The following is a 15,352-nucleotide window of genomic DNA, read 5'->3' as shown; positions in this document are numbered from 1 at the left end:
GTTGTGTGCTGTGAGCTCTCTCTCCACACTGACCTCCACACAACTCAGTGAGAATAAGGCCAAATGCAGAGCTTCACCGCCCACCCAGTGCCAGATAAACATCTCCTGTCTGTGTAGCAAGGTTGTCAGAGTCAACAAAGGCAGCTGAGTGCCTCCCTGACTCCCATGAGAGCAGCCAGACACCCCACTGACTCCCACGAGAGATGCGAATGTAAGATTCCTGAGCCTCCCTTTGCCTTGCTAAAGGAAAGCCTATCCAAATACAGAGAAGGCACTCATAAGAGACTTGCTTAAAACATTTAGAAAAGTTTTTATGCATCAAATTTGGGTGCTATCTAATACATTACATTGGGCTTATAATCAATCACATCTACAGAGTAGCACGAGCTGTGGTTTCTGGAGAAATATTAGACATTAGATTTGGTGGGCTCCAGTGAAAAACTGGCCATTTCATTACAATTACATCAGTTCCTTTAGATGTTTCATTTAAGGTGCAGAAGGGAGGGAAATTTATTTGATCACATCATTAAAATGTCTTGCTCAGATTTCTGAGGTGAACTTGAACAAGAAAGACACTTTGTAAGAGACACTGCTATTCTATATATTAATGCCTTTATTTTTTTAACATATTTGTGAAATGTTCCAGAACGTTCACATCTTTCACACATCAGAGGTCAACCTTTGGTTTAATACGCAAAGCCATAGTTTGGAGTTGTCTTTACTGAAATGCTAAAGTCTTTGGCATTAAGTCATTGGCTGTATATTCCATTCTTATAAGGGCTTTATTTCTTACCAAATATATTAAGGCTTTATTTCAAAACATGGTAACTTTAAAAAATAAAAATACAGAAATAGATTACATAGCTTTAAAAAGTCTCCCAACAGCACACTGACCAGCAGATACACTACGAGATAAATTTAAGGACAAAAGAAAGAAAGACAAATGCATTATAATATATACATTAAAGACATACATTAAACCTAGTCTTAGACTAAATTGCTGTTGTAGTGGTAAATCACCTTTGGAAATTCTTTTGAATTTAATCTGGGTCTACACAACTGGCACATAGATTTCACTTTCTCCTCAAGTGCTACGTCTCATTCCAATAGTCCGTCATCTACTGTATGAATCCAGGCACGCTAAACATGGCATTCCTTTAGACAATAGTGGGGCCTCTTGTGCTCTACAAAAAGAATGTAAGAGAATGTCTTTGTCTGTTTGTCCAATTTTCAATGGTGCTTAAAGGAGAAAGAAAGAAGTAAGAATGCTTGCCATTTATAATATGCACTAAAGGTGGAGCTATAAAACTCCACAACTCTCTCCACCTCTGGGAGAAATTCAATAGAATAGCAATGTGGTGAGATCAACAATGCCATGGTAAGAAAAAGAAAAATGGCTCATAACCCCAAAAGGAAAGAGAAGGAGATTCTTAGAAAAGAGATTCTTCTCAACAAAGGGATAAAAGGAGTGAGGGAGTGGAACAGATCTGGATGGTCCTATTAAATACATGATGCATTCATATGCGTCTTCCTGTGCAACAGATGTTTTGACATGTGACAAGATGCCAAATTAATGACTTGAGACCGAGGATTTCAGTGGCTGTGCAGACCTGCACTCGGTCCGCAGCACCTGCCCTAAATCGTAGAACTGCAATACTGCAAAAGTACCCTGAAGTATTCACATTCACAGAACTTCACTCTTTCAGGACCCAAAGACCTGCTTGAGCATTACATTCATTTAGAGAGCTGTCCATAGCATAGCTTTGGATCCTCCAAATAGCTGTCATCCAGAACGACTGCATTCCTGCCCTCTCTGGAGTGGCAAGCTGTTGTTTTGTGTGACCATTGTCTCTATGAGTTCATGATCATGAGCAGAAGTCTGACAGTACTTATGTGTTGCCTTCCAGAGCTCCTTTTGTAGTATATCTCTTGTAGAACAGAAGCCATGCATCTGAGCTCATATGAAGATTTCCACTGCCTCAGCTTCCAGGGTGTCCAGACCTTTGAAAGGGCCCACAGCCTCAGGGCACTGCTGCTGGATAGATTCTATGAAAATTAAAGGAAAAATAAACTTAGAATGAGGGGATTGGTGCTAGTATACTTTCATGAAAGACCTCTGGTGCCTATTAAGATCAGTTATGTTAAATCAGATTTTATATTAGAGCAGCATTCCATCACCTGGTTTTGCGCCATTTTGTTTTTTCCCCGGTATTTACACTCTCTCACATACATGATTCAGCTCAGAAAAGGTCTGAATTACCAAGGAGCTGAACCAAGTTGGAAAAGAAGAATTGCACAGTTCATTGGGTTTTCAGGTCTGAGATTATAGGGTGATGTAACAGGACAGTACAGGTCCTTTTAAACGCTGTACTCCTTCACTGGTCTGCTAAAGGTTACTGATTTGCTCATGTCACACGGTGGAGTAAATCAATGACCAATGAAGCGCCATTGGGCCTGAAAGTCTAATCAATATAAACTCTGCAATCTGTCCATTAGAAATTCTTGAAAACACTGTCCTGCAGTTTGTGCAATGACCCACTGAGAGTTTGTGTCAGTTTGTTTTTTCCTTGAACCATAGTAGTACTGTGCAAGGAAGAAAACATGTAATTCATTTGAAATTCCAGTGACTGTGTACACTATCCAAGGCTAGGCTCAGTGCTGGAAGTCTGCTTTGTGGCTATAGAGTGTGTTGCTGGGAAAACTGGCTCAGTCTGACTACTGGCTTTACACACTGCAACCATAACATAGGAACAGTGGAACATGCTAGCTGTCTGATCATACCTGGGACATTTCCCTGAAGCAAAATAAACACCAAACTACTAATGATCAAAATGCTAAAACCAGTTTTAAATAATGAACATTTATTTCATTAGCTTGTTTAGAATAAACTATGTAATGTATTTTTCAACAATGCTATTGAATTAATTTTATAAATATTAGTCCCTCTACAACAGGAAAAAAAAAGGCCATCTCATTGTTCATATGGACTGGATTGGGAAACTGCTCTTAAAGTATGCCTAGCATCAAACATGCTAACATGGCTAACTAGATATAATGTTCCAGCTAAAATTATGTTATTTACTAATAACCTGTTAAAATAATGTAATTTACATTATGCTACTGTTACCTACTGGCTTTTCATATCTTCTAGTAGCACTGAAAATTTGAAGTATTCATTTAATGAGATTCTAAATGTAGATGCTTCTATCTAATGCTAGCACTTGGATGCTTACCTTTATCTTGGGTGGGGCTTGTGCCAGCAGAGGGGGTGGGGCTGAGAGCTGACACAACCTCTACCACCTCACTCTTTTCTTGATCCTGCTGGAGTCGCTGCTGAAGATAGCTAATCAGAGCATCCTTTTCCTGGATCTGTCCATACAGAGCATGTATCCTACCAAAACACAAGCATCATTTAAGCCAATGCTTAAATACTGAATTTATACTTCAACAGCAATTCTTAGTGCATTTGGCCATGAAACCAGATGCTGCCTGCCAGTTTGAGGGACAGCTTGTAGCCTACCTGTTCTCCACTTCCTGGTTCCTGAGCTCAGCATGGGGCAGATCATCACTGAAACTGTTCTTGGATGAATGACCGGGTGAGTGGTTGATCATGTTGGTGTCTCTATAAAAACGACAGCGATCGGATTAATATGTCAGATATACTGAATATACTCATAATGAAAATCACCCATGCTAAACACTGACATTGTAAACTGGATACCCGACATCTACGAGGAGACCAAGTTTAACATTTGTAGGTGCCAATTTAACAACTCTAACTTTGCTGTGCTCAACATGTACCTCTGAGCAGCAGCAGTGGCAGCTACATCCATTGCAAATTCCCTCATGGTGCTCTCCTCCAGGTATTTCTGCTCCCAGCGCATCATGTCAGCCTCCAGGGCCAAAATCCTTTCCTCTCGTTCCCTCAGACGCTCCAGCAGGGCAGTCACTGAGGATGCAGGGCCACTGGCTGGATATGCCTGGGCCTGTCGCTGTGGAGGAAGGACAGAAAGTTGGAGAACTGAGCAGAGACCCTTTGGACACGAATACTGAGAGACAGTGTTGGTATTTTTTGTTATTGTTGGGAGTTTGTGTGTGTGTGTGTGTGTGTGTGTGTGTGTGTGTACCTGCTGGTTTCGAAGACTGCGCAGCTCCTGCTCCAGCCGGGTTCGAAGACGCTGCTCGAGTCCCTCTCTCTTCTTGCAAGTGGCCTGCAGCTGAGCCAGCACACCCTGCAGGCGCTCCACCCGCTCCACGTATGCGTTCTTCCTCTGCAGCTCAGCCTGCAGCTGCCGGGTGCCAGACTGCGCAGAGCTCAGCGCTGTCTGCAGGGCATCGGCCCGCCGGAGCTGCACCTCCACTTCTCCATGCAGGAGTTGTGCCTCCTTCTCTAGTTGTTCACATCGCAACTGCTGCTCCTGGTCTGGGAGGGGAAAGTGGGAGAGAGACTGATTTAAAATTCAGTAGATGAGTTATGGGAAATGCTATTTAGGCTATTTAGGAAAAAAACTCCCTAAGAGCATGAGGAAGAAACCTTGAGAGGAACCAAGACTCATAGGCACCCCCCCCCCTCCTCTGTTCAACAACGGACACACACATTTGCACTTCTCCCCAACCAGCACCATTCCTCATGGACTTCCTGCTCATAAGCAAAGAATCTGAGCTGCTCTGGGTTCTGCAACCGTTGAAAGGGACTGAGGAATGTGAAGTGAAGGAGGGGAAGAGAGGTAGTGACCCTCCATCTGACCCACATCCTCAACTTCACATTCCTTAATTCTTTTCCCACCCTACTCTGGGCCGAGAAACAGCTACGTAAGGGGAAAGGCAGCATCTGGAACAATGCCCAATCTGTTTGCTAAAGATGACACACAAGGGTTGCTGGACAGTGGTCGACTGTCCCTGAACATTCTTCTTATGGACAAAGGTCATGTGTGGTGTTTGATCTTTTTGACCATCCCAGCTCCATGACTTTAATTCAGAAATTAAAGTATACAAATATGCTTCCTCGTGAAGCCAAGTGACAACAGAAAAATAGCTCTCAAAAGAGTTCAAGAATTCTTCCACGTAGTATACATGTCATCCTTTACCAAGTTTGAGGCGTTCAGCTGCTTGGTGTGCACAGTATATTTGGCAGTGTTATATTAACTCCAGTCTACCCCATAGTTTAAACTGGTTTAACTGTAACTGGTTTAAAAGTAACACTATCAGTTACCAGTTACTTCAACACTAATGATTTTACTGTCAACAGACTACAAGCCTATTGTTATATGGTTGTTTAAGCCCCACCCCATTATACTCACTCTGCTCACAGAGCTTGGCCATGATGTGCTGGTTCTGGTCAGCACGTTCCTCATCTTTTGCTGCCTGAATGCCGTTGTCTGTAAGAATGAGGACATAATGAGACACTGCCTTTGTCAGGGATGAGCTCCTTTCTGTCAGTAGTAACCAAACAGTAAAACCCAAAGTAATGTAAAGTGTTAAATGCAAGACTTCACCAGCACAAATATTAGTGGAGAGCTCAGGACATAACAGGTTTGTACAAGCTCTGTTGGATTTAACAGTCTCATCACAATGTTTTGTGTACCTCTCAGATCTGCGTTGAGCTCCTGGAGCCTCCTCACCTCTGCCATCAGCTTGTTCCGGAGGGCTTGTTCCAAGGCCTCCCTCTTCACACAGCTCTCCCTCAGAGTGTCATAGGCCTCTGAGATCCTCTGGATCTCCTGCTCCAGCTGTTGGATAGAGAAAAAAATGGGGGGGGGGGGGGGCGGTAGTTAGTGAGACATGGAAGATAAATGTCAGAAGAACAGAAATACTCTTTTTGTATGCATTGGCAATGATACACTCACACACACTCACTCACACCTGTGTAGGGTTTGGAGCAAAGAGGTATGCCTCATATAGAAACATATGCCTCATATAGTAACAATCTGATTCTGACTCAACTGAAGAGAGTTTATACAAGGCGGTGTCCCAGTTCTCTGTAATTATCATACTTTGAGAGTGAAAGAATGCTAAGTGACGTTACACTGAGGCAAAACTACACTAGAGCAATTCAGCTGAGCTGAAGTTAAACACACAACTGCAGACAGAGTGGTACAAGTGTAAGTTAAGGAAGTAAAAGTCCTGCTCTGATTTTTAACAAAATCCTGGTGAGGACTTTTACTTTCTAAAACTGAACTTTTGAGCTTTGGTGGAGTAATTCAGAGGACTCCCCAATAGCCTGTTAGTTACTTGAATTACTCAAGCAGCACTATCACTATAAGCAGATTCCATATTTTGCATCTGCGCATTATTTTTTTTGATGAAATACAAAAAAGGAAATATGTAATATGTAACTGAATTACATAATTTACAGTCCAGTATAATTTTATATAACAAGGGCATCTTTACTGAGAAATGCCTAGTGTAGGTTAATTACCTTCACCAGCTGTTGGCGAATAATGAATTTAATCATATACATATATACTAAGGTTATTTAAAAACCTTATGATTGGTATTACTGTCTCTACACATCTCTCATCTGTAGAAAACAGAAGACTGCAACAATTGTGCTATATGTGAATTATGGATTTTAGCATAATGCAGCTATTTAATATAACATACTTACCTTTTGAATCCTAATGGCCTTCTCTTCATGGCCCTCTAACTCCTGCCTCAGTCTTTCATTCTCCTTCATTAGCAGTTCCATCTGGTTGTAGCTAATTGTTAAGACCTCCATACCAGCAGGGGGCGCAGTAGAGAGCACATGGTGGGCTTCTGGTGATGGCACAAGTGGAACGAGCCTAATATAAAGACAAGCTTATTAGCCAAGTGAGAAATTATGAGGCTGGAGCTAAATTTATTCGAATCTCAGCAATTGCTCGTAACTACAAGAAAGTATGTTTGTTATGAGCTTGATGATTAAGCAGACAATGTATGCTTCTAGCTACTCACTCATTCACTCCCAATCATCCCACTAATTTATCAAAATGACATTTAATACATTACGACAACATGCGTGTGAGGCAGTTGGTGACAGAAAACCCAAAAATTCAAATTCAAATTCACTAAGCTTATTAACTAGTGGTACATTTCCACAGTGCTTTATGTTGTCCTGGTCTCCTGTACCTGTGGTGTGGGGAGTGGAAGGGCGGTGGAGGCGTGCTGTGGAAATGCTCATACTCCGGAGCACGGTGGAGCGTAGTCTCCTGGGGCCGGCGGCTGTGTTCATTCTTGGACTCCAGATTGGTTTGTGACATGTGTGGGATAGCGTGGCAATTGCTCATCTGCCGGTAGCTCCAGGAGCAGGTGGCAGGTGGCGATTCTACTGGGACGGCGCTGCTCGTTTTGTGCTGCAGTGAGAGCTGCATTAGCCGCTCACTTAGTGACCTAGAGTGGCCAATGTCCCCATCCCAGCTCAAATGGTTATGGATCGGTGGGCCACTCAGGTTCTCCTCCAGAGAGCAGGCCTTGCTAGAATGCCTACCCTGGAACCACTGAGAGGTCAAGTACTGCGACTGTGCTCTGGCCTGCTCATAGGTGGGTAGCTGCTCATGATGGGGGTGAGGGTACAGCCAGTAGCCCTCTGAATGCTGGTAGTCCGCCTTGTGCTCCTGGCCCTGGGGCTCCTGACGGGCAGAGAGCTGGGGATATTGTGGATCGTCCTGGGAGAGGCTCTCAGAGGAGGACTGAGAACTGCCAGCACCTCCACCTCCACTGTCTCCTCCCCTCCGCAGAGCCTGCTGTTGGATGGCCAGGAGGGTGCGAGTGTCTGTGGGGTTTCCATAGCGAAGTTGTTCTTGAATCAGTCTGTGCAGGACTGTGCCTGATGTTTCCTCTGATCTCATTTTATATTATGCAGGTAAGTGGGCTATTAATTGGGGGAGTTTGAAGAGAAGACCTAAATGGAGAGACAGGGAGGAAAAGTAAATGGCCAACTGTTTAGATTAAGAGGACGGGCACTGAATAAAGTTGCTGACGAGGTAAACAGATTAAAAGGATTTAAACAAACAGCTAGGTGCTCAATTTAAGTGGTCTAAATCCATCATGTCCTCATCGTTAGTCTAAACAAACACACCGTCTATTTTGACGGACCACACATACGCGCACGCGCACACACACGCACATATTATTGTAAAATCTAAACCGCTCAAGAAGTTGAGTAACGTTAAGTATTAGATACAATCTAAATCCTAAACTTTAGCGCTTCACATACTGCAGGTGAAAACCCGAGGTGATTCTACTTATGAAATGTACACATTCCAGAAGTAAACGAACGAAACCTTTGTTGTCTACCACATTACGTAGCCCATTAAAACAATTTCACCCATCTATTCCAAAAACTACCGCTTCCACCTACATCAAACATACACAGAATTCATCGTAATATTAGGCGCGAATTCGAATTAACTGCCTAATAGCGATGCATCCACTTCCGTTTCGGAAAGACATAAACTTACCTAAGTATTCTTTCACATTACACAGAAGCTGTCCAAATCATTTACATGACAACGGCCCAACAGATGTGTTTTGAATATCCTTTATCTCATGTATAAACCGAGGTTAACGTCTATCTGTGGCAAGGTCTTGACGAATTCTGAGTTGGTGAGGGAGCGTACTATGCTAATAAATAACTGAGCGGGGTTTGTTCGGTGGAATTGGAATGCATGGAATGCGTGCGCGCTTGTTTCCCTCGGGGATTAAAAGCTATGGGACCTAAGTGCAACTGCGCGCGCAATACCACAGACATTACTAAGGTTCATGATCATTACAAGATATATTCACTTAAAGCAAAAATAAATAAGTAAATAAATAAATAGAAAGCTGCCGTAGTCAAGGTAGAAATTCACCGCAAAAAGTCATCGAAGGGGCGTGGCCTACTACAGTTAAATTACAGGTGAAACTGCCTAAAGGTAAACTGTTCCTTAAACGTGTGCCATGGTTACGGTTTTTGATTATCACTGTATTTTATGTATTTTAATTAACGTTACATCATTTAACAAATACAATCGTAGTCAGATACAAAAATTCTGAGAAATTAGATGACCAAAATGGCATACGGGCTTTGCTGATGCATTAGTACCAATGGCTTCATGCTGTTGAAATCTGTCTGTTATTTTTTAAAGATACTTTATGATTAACAGGATTGTTTAAATTCAGGTGTAACTAATGTACGGGCAAGACTAACACTTATACTGCTCATATTCAGATGCTAAGAAGTGGCTGCTTTTTTAAACCATACTATTGAGTATGCAGGCTCTCATGTAGCTTTCTACAGCAACATGACCAAGCTATGTGAGACCTCATCTCAAGTTCTGTGGCTTTCAGAAATTCTAATTCCAAAATTCTGCACATCATGGGAGACCAAAATGACAAAGCAACACATAAATCTTTAAATCTTAAAACCTTTAAATAAAACCTTTAAATTTTATGCTCCTCGGCCCTGATGCTGGCTCTTCACATTTGAGAAATGTGTTAATGGAACCATTATTCACTGCCTTTTCATTTGCAGTCATCAGGAATGTGGGCGCTTCCTGAAATAGGAGCAGGTAATGTGAAGACTATGTGACTCCTGTCCATAGAGCACGGCCCCCTGCACCCCAGACCCCCCCCCCCCCCCCAGTTCTCTCCTCTGCCTGAATCGCTTTGCCTTTGGTCTTTTGCTCCCATTTGGTCTTTTACTTCCTGAAGGTCTGAGGCCTTTTTCACCCTGCAAATACACTGAATTGACTTTCTAAAGTTATAAGCATCTATCCAGGTCAGTCCCACACTTCCATGATTACATGTTCAAAATGCAAGCCATAGTAAAAAATCTTTCTGATATGACAGTGTTTGTTTGGACCCATGTTAGTCATGGGTATGTTCCAAGCATAACATGGTGCATAAAAATGAATTGCTGTTTGCCCTCCTTTTATTCCAAGTGAATATTCTAAAACCTCCTCAGTTCTTCTCAAATTGTACAGGTCTAAGTAGTACTGTACAGTTCTAACTAACTGATACTTACAAACTTTGAATGTACACTCATACTTATTTGGCCTCTATCTCAGTGTAGCTAGAAATAAAACAAGCATGTGGAGAGGCTACAACTGAGTCAGGCTTTGATAAACTCCAGACTCAAGTTCCTGACATACTAGCAAACAAAACCTTTTCCAGGGTGTTTTGTAACAATAATATTGTAATAATCACACTTTAAAGGGCTGGTGTATGTTACCTATCAATAATAGGTGAGAAGACGCAGTCGTTTTTTAAGTAATCATTGTGGAACGTAATCTCAGCAGGTATTATTAGCCCAGACAAGAGGAATGATCTTTAAGCATATAGTCCTAGAAAGTTAATGTGAATTTGTTCCAGTCCAGACACTGAGCAACAAACTGATGGCAGGGTATTTCCAAGCAAGTCTAACACAGCGTGACTCAGTGGGAAAAACCACACACATCAGTGTGATGACTATGTTGTTGCAGGTGTGAGCAAAGAATGCCAGTCATTGGCAAGTCTCTACAAATTTAAGGTACGCGTGAAAACATTAATGTACTTCCTGCTCATCAAGGAAGCATACTTGTCACCACTTGATCTGACCTCTTTTGCTCGCTCGCTCGCTCGCTCTCTCTCTCTCTCTCTCTCTCTCTCTCTCTCTCTCTCTCTCTCTCTCTCTCTCTCTCACATCTTATGTGGGCCAAACTGGAATACCTCCATTCTTTCTGTCCTTGCCCTGACAATCTTGTCTCCCACAAACAGCTCCTGAGATTGGGGTGTTATGATGGGAACTACCAGTTCAAGTCTCTGCAGGGGAAAGAGCTGAAGAGAAGAAGTCACTTGCGATGACAGGGAACATGAAACACAGGTCAGCAGGGACTAGCTGCGGTTAATCAGGGTCATTCAAAGCAAATTCCCTCAAACCAACCAACACTCAGCACTCATGCGCTATTCTCACCACAGATTTTATTTGTTGCATATTTTCATGGGGTTTCTGTGATGTAAGAAGGGGACTGAAGCGTGGTTCACTAGGACAGTAGACAATGAGCCAAGTTGTTTACTGCTCCACACTGTCCCTGACCTCTGCATTCGTAGCTAAAAAGAGAAAACACACACCATAGTAAGACTTTATCAAGATACTTCTTACTGAAGGTTTCAAAGTAAATCAATAGCATCAATATTTCTTTTTAACAATATAATAGTAACTTAACAGACTTCAGTGTACACCACTTCATTTAAATACAAGATCAGCTGTCTGAAATGTGAGGGTAAATAGTTTGAATGTTTTTTTAATGTTTTGAGTCATATAATAGAAACTGCTTCAAGACACTTGGCAGTAATTATCAGCAATGTGTCCACCATGGATGTTTTATAAGAATTATGCAAATTAACTATTGAATTATAATAATTGAATATTGTTTTTGAACTCTTTCATAAACAAAGTGCAGGTGCTGTTAAGAAAGGATCACAGTGCTTTTGTGCATGTAATACTCATGAATTTATTGAGTCCAAGATTTTTCTGAATATTAACTATAGGTGGGTTTCCCAAACTTCATTGTAAAACAAAAATAATCTTGATAGAGTGAATGTTACACTGAATGCTCTCTCTCTCTCTCTCTCTCTCTCTCTCTCTCTCTCTCTCTCTCTCTCTCTCTCTCTCTCTCTCACTCTCTTAATTTTTACACTTCAATGCCTTCGAATGCCTATTTTTGTTAGAGTATTTATTTAAATTTAACCCAAGTGACCCAAGGCATCAATGGTTATTTAACCACTGCTTCCAATATACAAACATCTTAGTAGATTTTATATTTATTGTGGTGGGGACAGTGCTTGCAACTTTGGGATGATGTCACTACTTCCTGAGGTCCTCCTTACTGTGAGCCGATGGTTTGTGAGCCATAGATGTATGCCTTTTAAATGGGTTTCTAGTAGCCTTTATCTGTGATATACTCATCACTTTTCCTCTCACTGTAGTCTCATCAGATTTATTAATCTTCTGTGTTGCATTTCAAATCTCTCATGGCTCTCTTTAACCCTCCTTACATCAGCTACTAGCTCAGAGCCACTGTGGCTTGAAAACTCCTGTTACATTTATTTTAAATATCAAGCTGACTGTTCTCTTTTTTCCTCTGTTTTTTGTCAATGCGCTGTGTTCAGAAACCCACCCTTTGTTACTTCATGACAATGACATCAATACAGTGAAAAATTCAGATGTTATTGGTACAGTAACAAAACCTTAATGTCACGAAGAGTAGAAATTCTGTCCTTAGTTTCCTAGTACACATAATTTCCTATTGTCTCTGGCCATTAATTATCACATTCTGTTTAGAAGAATGGACAGGCACCACACTCTCGAGGTAACTATGGGTAGCTTGTTTGATTATATATAAAAACTATTAGTAGTCGATTCACGGCAAGGACACTGACCAGTGCCACTGTGAGAGGCTGGCTCACTGCAATCAAGCTCAGTGCTTTTCCTCTGACCCCAGCCACAGTGCCAGTACAGCTTCCTGTTAATGCCTCTGTTCAAATAGCTGCACCTGCTGCTGCTGAGCTAGCACATAGCACCAACTCAGTCGTTTTGACCACAAGGGTTAGAGGGAGAGAGAGAGAAGGAGAAAGAGAGGTAGGTGAGATGATGATGATGATGGCAATTAAGGATGGAAAAAGCAAATCTGTTGGCTGCGCTGATTGTGTTTATCTTCACTTTACACTTTACACCAGTAACCCTGAGCTGATAAATAAGACTAAATGCTCATGTATTTTAAGAAGGACCCATGTGGTCAGCTGAGAGAACTGAAACAGGTCTTCGTCATGCTTTAGATAAGAGATCTATTGTGTGTCAGATCAGCTATTTTTACTCATGCGGAATAATTTATTTGAATAGAAGTGCTATTTTAGCTGAAAGTGGAATATTTTGGGACTTTATAGTACAGACTAGATATTTTTTCCCCATATTATTCCTTAGTATTTACATTTTCCTCACCATTTCTAATTATATATATATATATATATATATATGGGGCTGGATATGAGTTTGTACACTGATAGCAAATGGATAGTATATTTTGTAGATTTAACAGTGGCATTTGAGGATTCAGTTAATCAAGCTTTTGAAAGAAAAAAGCTGAAATTCAGACTTGGTGGCTAAGATGAGAGAATGTGGGTGGCAGGTGTATATCAGGCCAGTATGAATAGGCGGCAGAATCTGTAGCTAGGTCTGACACATATATATTTGTGAAGTCAGGTTTTTGAAGCTGTACGATAAGGGTAGCTGTGAAAGAATTATCGTATGTAGCTGAAAACGACTCTCACTGTAATTATAGACGAGATGAGATGTTAAATATTCTGTGCCAAACCATTACAGTTTTACATAAGGCACAGCCCACTCTATTCATAATAAGCTTCTAAGATATCCAGCTCCACTGACACTGTTAATGCATGCTCAGTGGCTTTGGACGAGGAGAGCACAGACTAGCTGGGGAAATACATTATAACAATGGGGTAGCTGATGTTTTATCTCAGGAATGTAGCTGAGTGGATTGTCATGTCATATCATTGTCATGTCTAGAGCAGTAGATCTAGATAGAACCAGTGGCACTGAACATGTATTAACAGTGTCAGTGGAGCTGGATATAGCCTTAGTCACTGGGAAGATCAGTATGGATCTTTCCATCCAAAATTGAGCTTGGAGGAAGGTGGGTCTAGGATGCCAGACCTCAAGTTGAGCCTTCTGGTTGTGTCATGGGCTTAATTCAATGAAACACTAATGAAGGAAGGTTCCTACTTGATGGCCCTTGTAAAGAACTTGTGAGGTAGTGGGTTCTTAGAAGCTTATTATGAATAGAGTGGGCTGGGCTTTATGTAAAAGTGTAATGGTTTGGCACAGAATATTTAACATTCCATCTCATCTATAATTACAGTGAGAGTTGTTTTCAGCTATTCAGCATATATTCACAATCCTCATCGAAACACAAATGAGCAGATTAATTTAGATATTACATGTAATATGAATAACATTTTATATATTGTGTGAGCCTTGCCATTGCCATAGGGCCCAAAACCATTTATGTTGCATGGTAATTTCCACAGACAAAGGTCTTTGGCCTTTACAGCATTTAGCTGACACTTTTATCCAAAGCAACTTACAACTTGAACTGACTACCTTCCGATTACTAGTCAAGTACCTTAAGCACCGAGCACCCTCTATTCGCTGATTTGCTAAGATGCCCTGACCTCTGACCCCATCCCACCTGCATCCTAGTTTATTCTTCCTCACTGATTTTTTTCCGCATTCTTTTTATACTTCACTGCCATATATTCATGGTAACAAATTCTGTTTTATTTATAGTTATTCATGATGGGGAGCAAGGTCGCTCACCACAGTGAGAGCTGCTGAGAGCATCAGTGCAGGGTCCGACGTAGGTCTGGCTAATGATCAGGACAGTCCAAACCATGATGGGAACCTTCTGCATAGGTGGCCTCAAACATGCATTCAGAGCCACACATGTGGTGACCTGTAAGTGTGGGAATGCATGGTGCAGAAATGTCAGGAATGCAGATAACAGATCACCGGAAATGCAGGATATGTCTCTAGATCAGCTGGAACATATCAAAATGTTTATTATTGTTTCCAGAGTATTTGAGAAGAGCCGGTTAAGAAATAATCTGATAGGATAGAACTTAGATTGCCAGTCTTGTCCATGAGCAGATACACAAAACCTGCCTTTCAAGAGGAGGAAAGGAGTGCTTAATTTATTATTTAATGTATCATCACTTACAGATATATGTTGAACATATGCATTCTTCATTTTTCAAATAAAATGTTTTGGCTATGAGGTTTATTGGAATGAACAGTGAACAGTACGTACAACAGTCACAAAATAAACTGAATTTTAAAAAAAGTCTAAATAGACAGGGACAAGCAGAAAGTGCATCAGGAGAGAGTTCATACTGCCTTTATTTTAAACAAACAGACCTAAAATGACAAGCATGAGGCACCTGATATTTGCCTTTGTGTGTTTTGGCATAGCTAGTGCCGTTCAACTGTAGGTGTGCACATTGCTTAGAGCTTTTCTTTTTATTTACTTATTTGCTTATGCAGCATTCCTAAAAACATTTGTGAAAGATTCATCTGGTGGGTAGGATTTTATGCTCTGATTATCTAATGTAACTGTAATTGATCCTTATATCCATATGAAGATTTAAAACAGGCTTAACCAAAATTTTAACCTCATGCATATAATGCTTTTAAAAGTGCTATACAAATAACGTGTATTATTATTATTATTATTAATAAACATTCTAGCTGACTCCCTTATTGTAGTGTTTGATTTAGGGGTTTACATTTTGTAATTTAATTCATGTTCAAAGTGATTTACACTACATGATTATCTGAACT

The 15,352-nt window shown here is 41.0% G+C and overlaps 1 protein-coding gene across 1 annotated transcript; it reads right to left on the bottom strand.

The window, feature by feature from the left end:
- Nucleotides 1-581: 581 nt before the first annotated feature.
- On the bottom strand, nt 582-8,622 carry amotl2b (angiomotin like 2b). Its single transcript, XM_027026320.3, has 10 exons — nt 8,439-8,622; nt 7,108-7,879; nt 6,608-6,782; nt 5,585-5,729; nt 5,301-5,378; nt 4,128-4,423; nt 3,802-3,992; nt 3,521-3,622; nt 3,234-3,391; nt 582-2,046 (listed from the first exon to the last, which is right to left on the bottom strand). Exons 2-10 carry the CDS (start codon nt 7,824-7,826, stop codon nt 1,958-1,960), a joined length of 1,953 nt encoding a protein of 650 aa, XP_026882121.2. The 5' UTR covers nt 7,827-7,879; nt 8,439-8,622; the 3' UTR covers nt 582-1,957.
- Between the last annotated feature and the right edge of the window lie 6,730 nt (nt 8,623-15,352).

The sequence above is a fragment of the Electrophorus electricus genome, chromosome 17 (genome assembly GCF_041902795.1).
Source record: "Electrophorus electricus isolate QZ-2024a chromosome 17, ASM4190279v1, whole genome shotgun sequence".
Lineage (NCBI taxonomy): Eukaryota > Metazoa > Chordata > Actinopteri > Gymnotiformes > Gymnotidae > Electrophorus > Electrophorus electricus.
This window is presented reverse-complemented; position numbering and strand designations above follow the sequence as displayed.

Bases quoted from the DNA above. Each gene is read 5' to 3' on its own strand.
- amotl2b (XM_027026320.3), bottom strand. From the start codon at position 7,826: ATGAGATCAGAGGAAACATCAGGCACAGTCCTGCACAGACTGATTCAA. The intron at 4,424-5,300 runs GTGAGTATAATG...TTCCCCTCCCAG, and splicing joins GGCCAAGCTCTGTGAGCAGA to ACCAGGAGCAGCAGTTGCGA. The intron at 3,993-4,127 runs GTACACACACAC...CTTCCTCCACAG, and splicing joins GCAGTCTTCGAAACCAGCAG to CGACAGGCCCAGGCATATCC.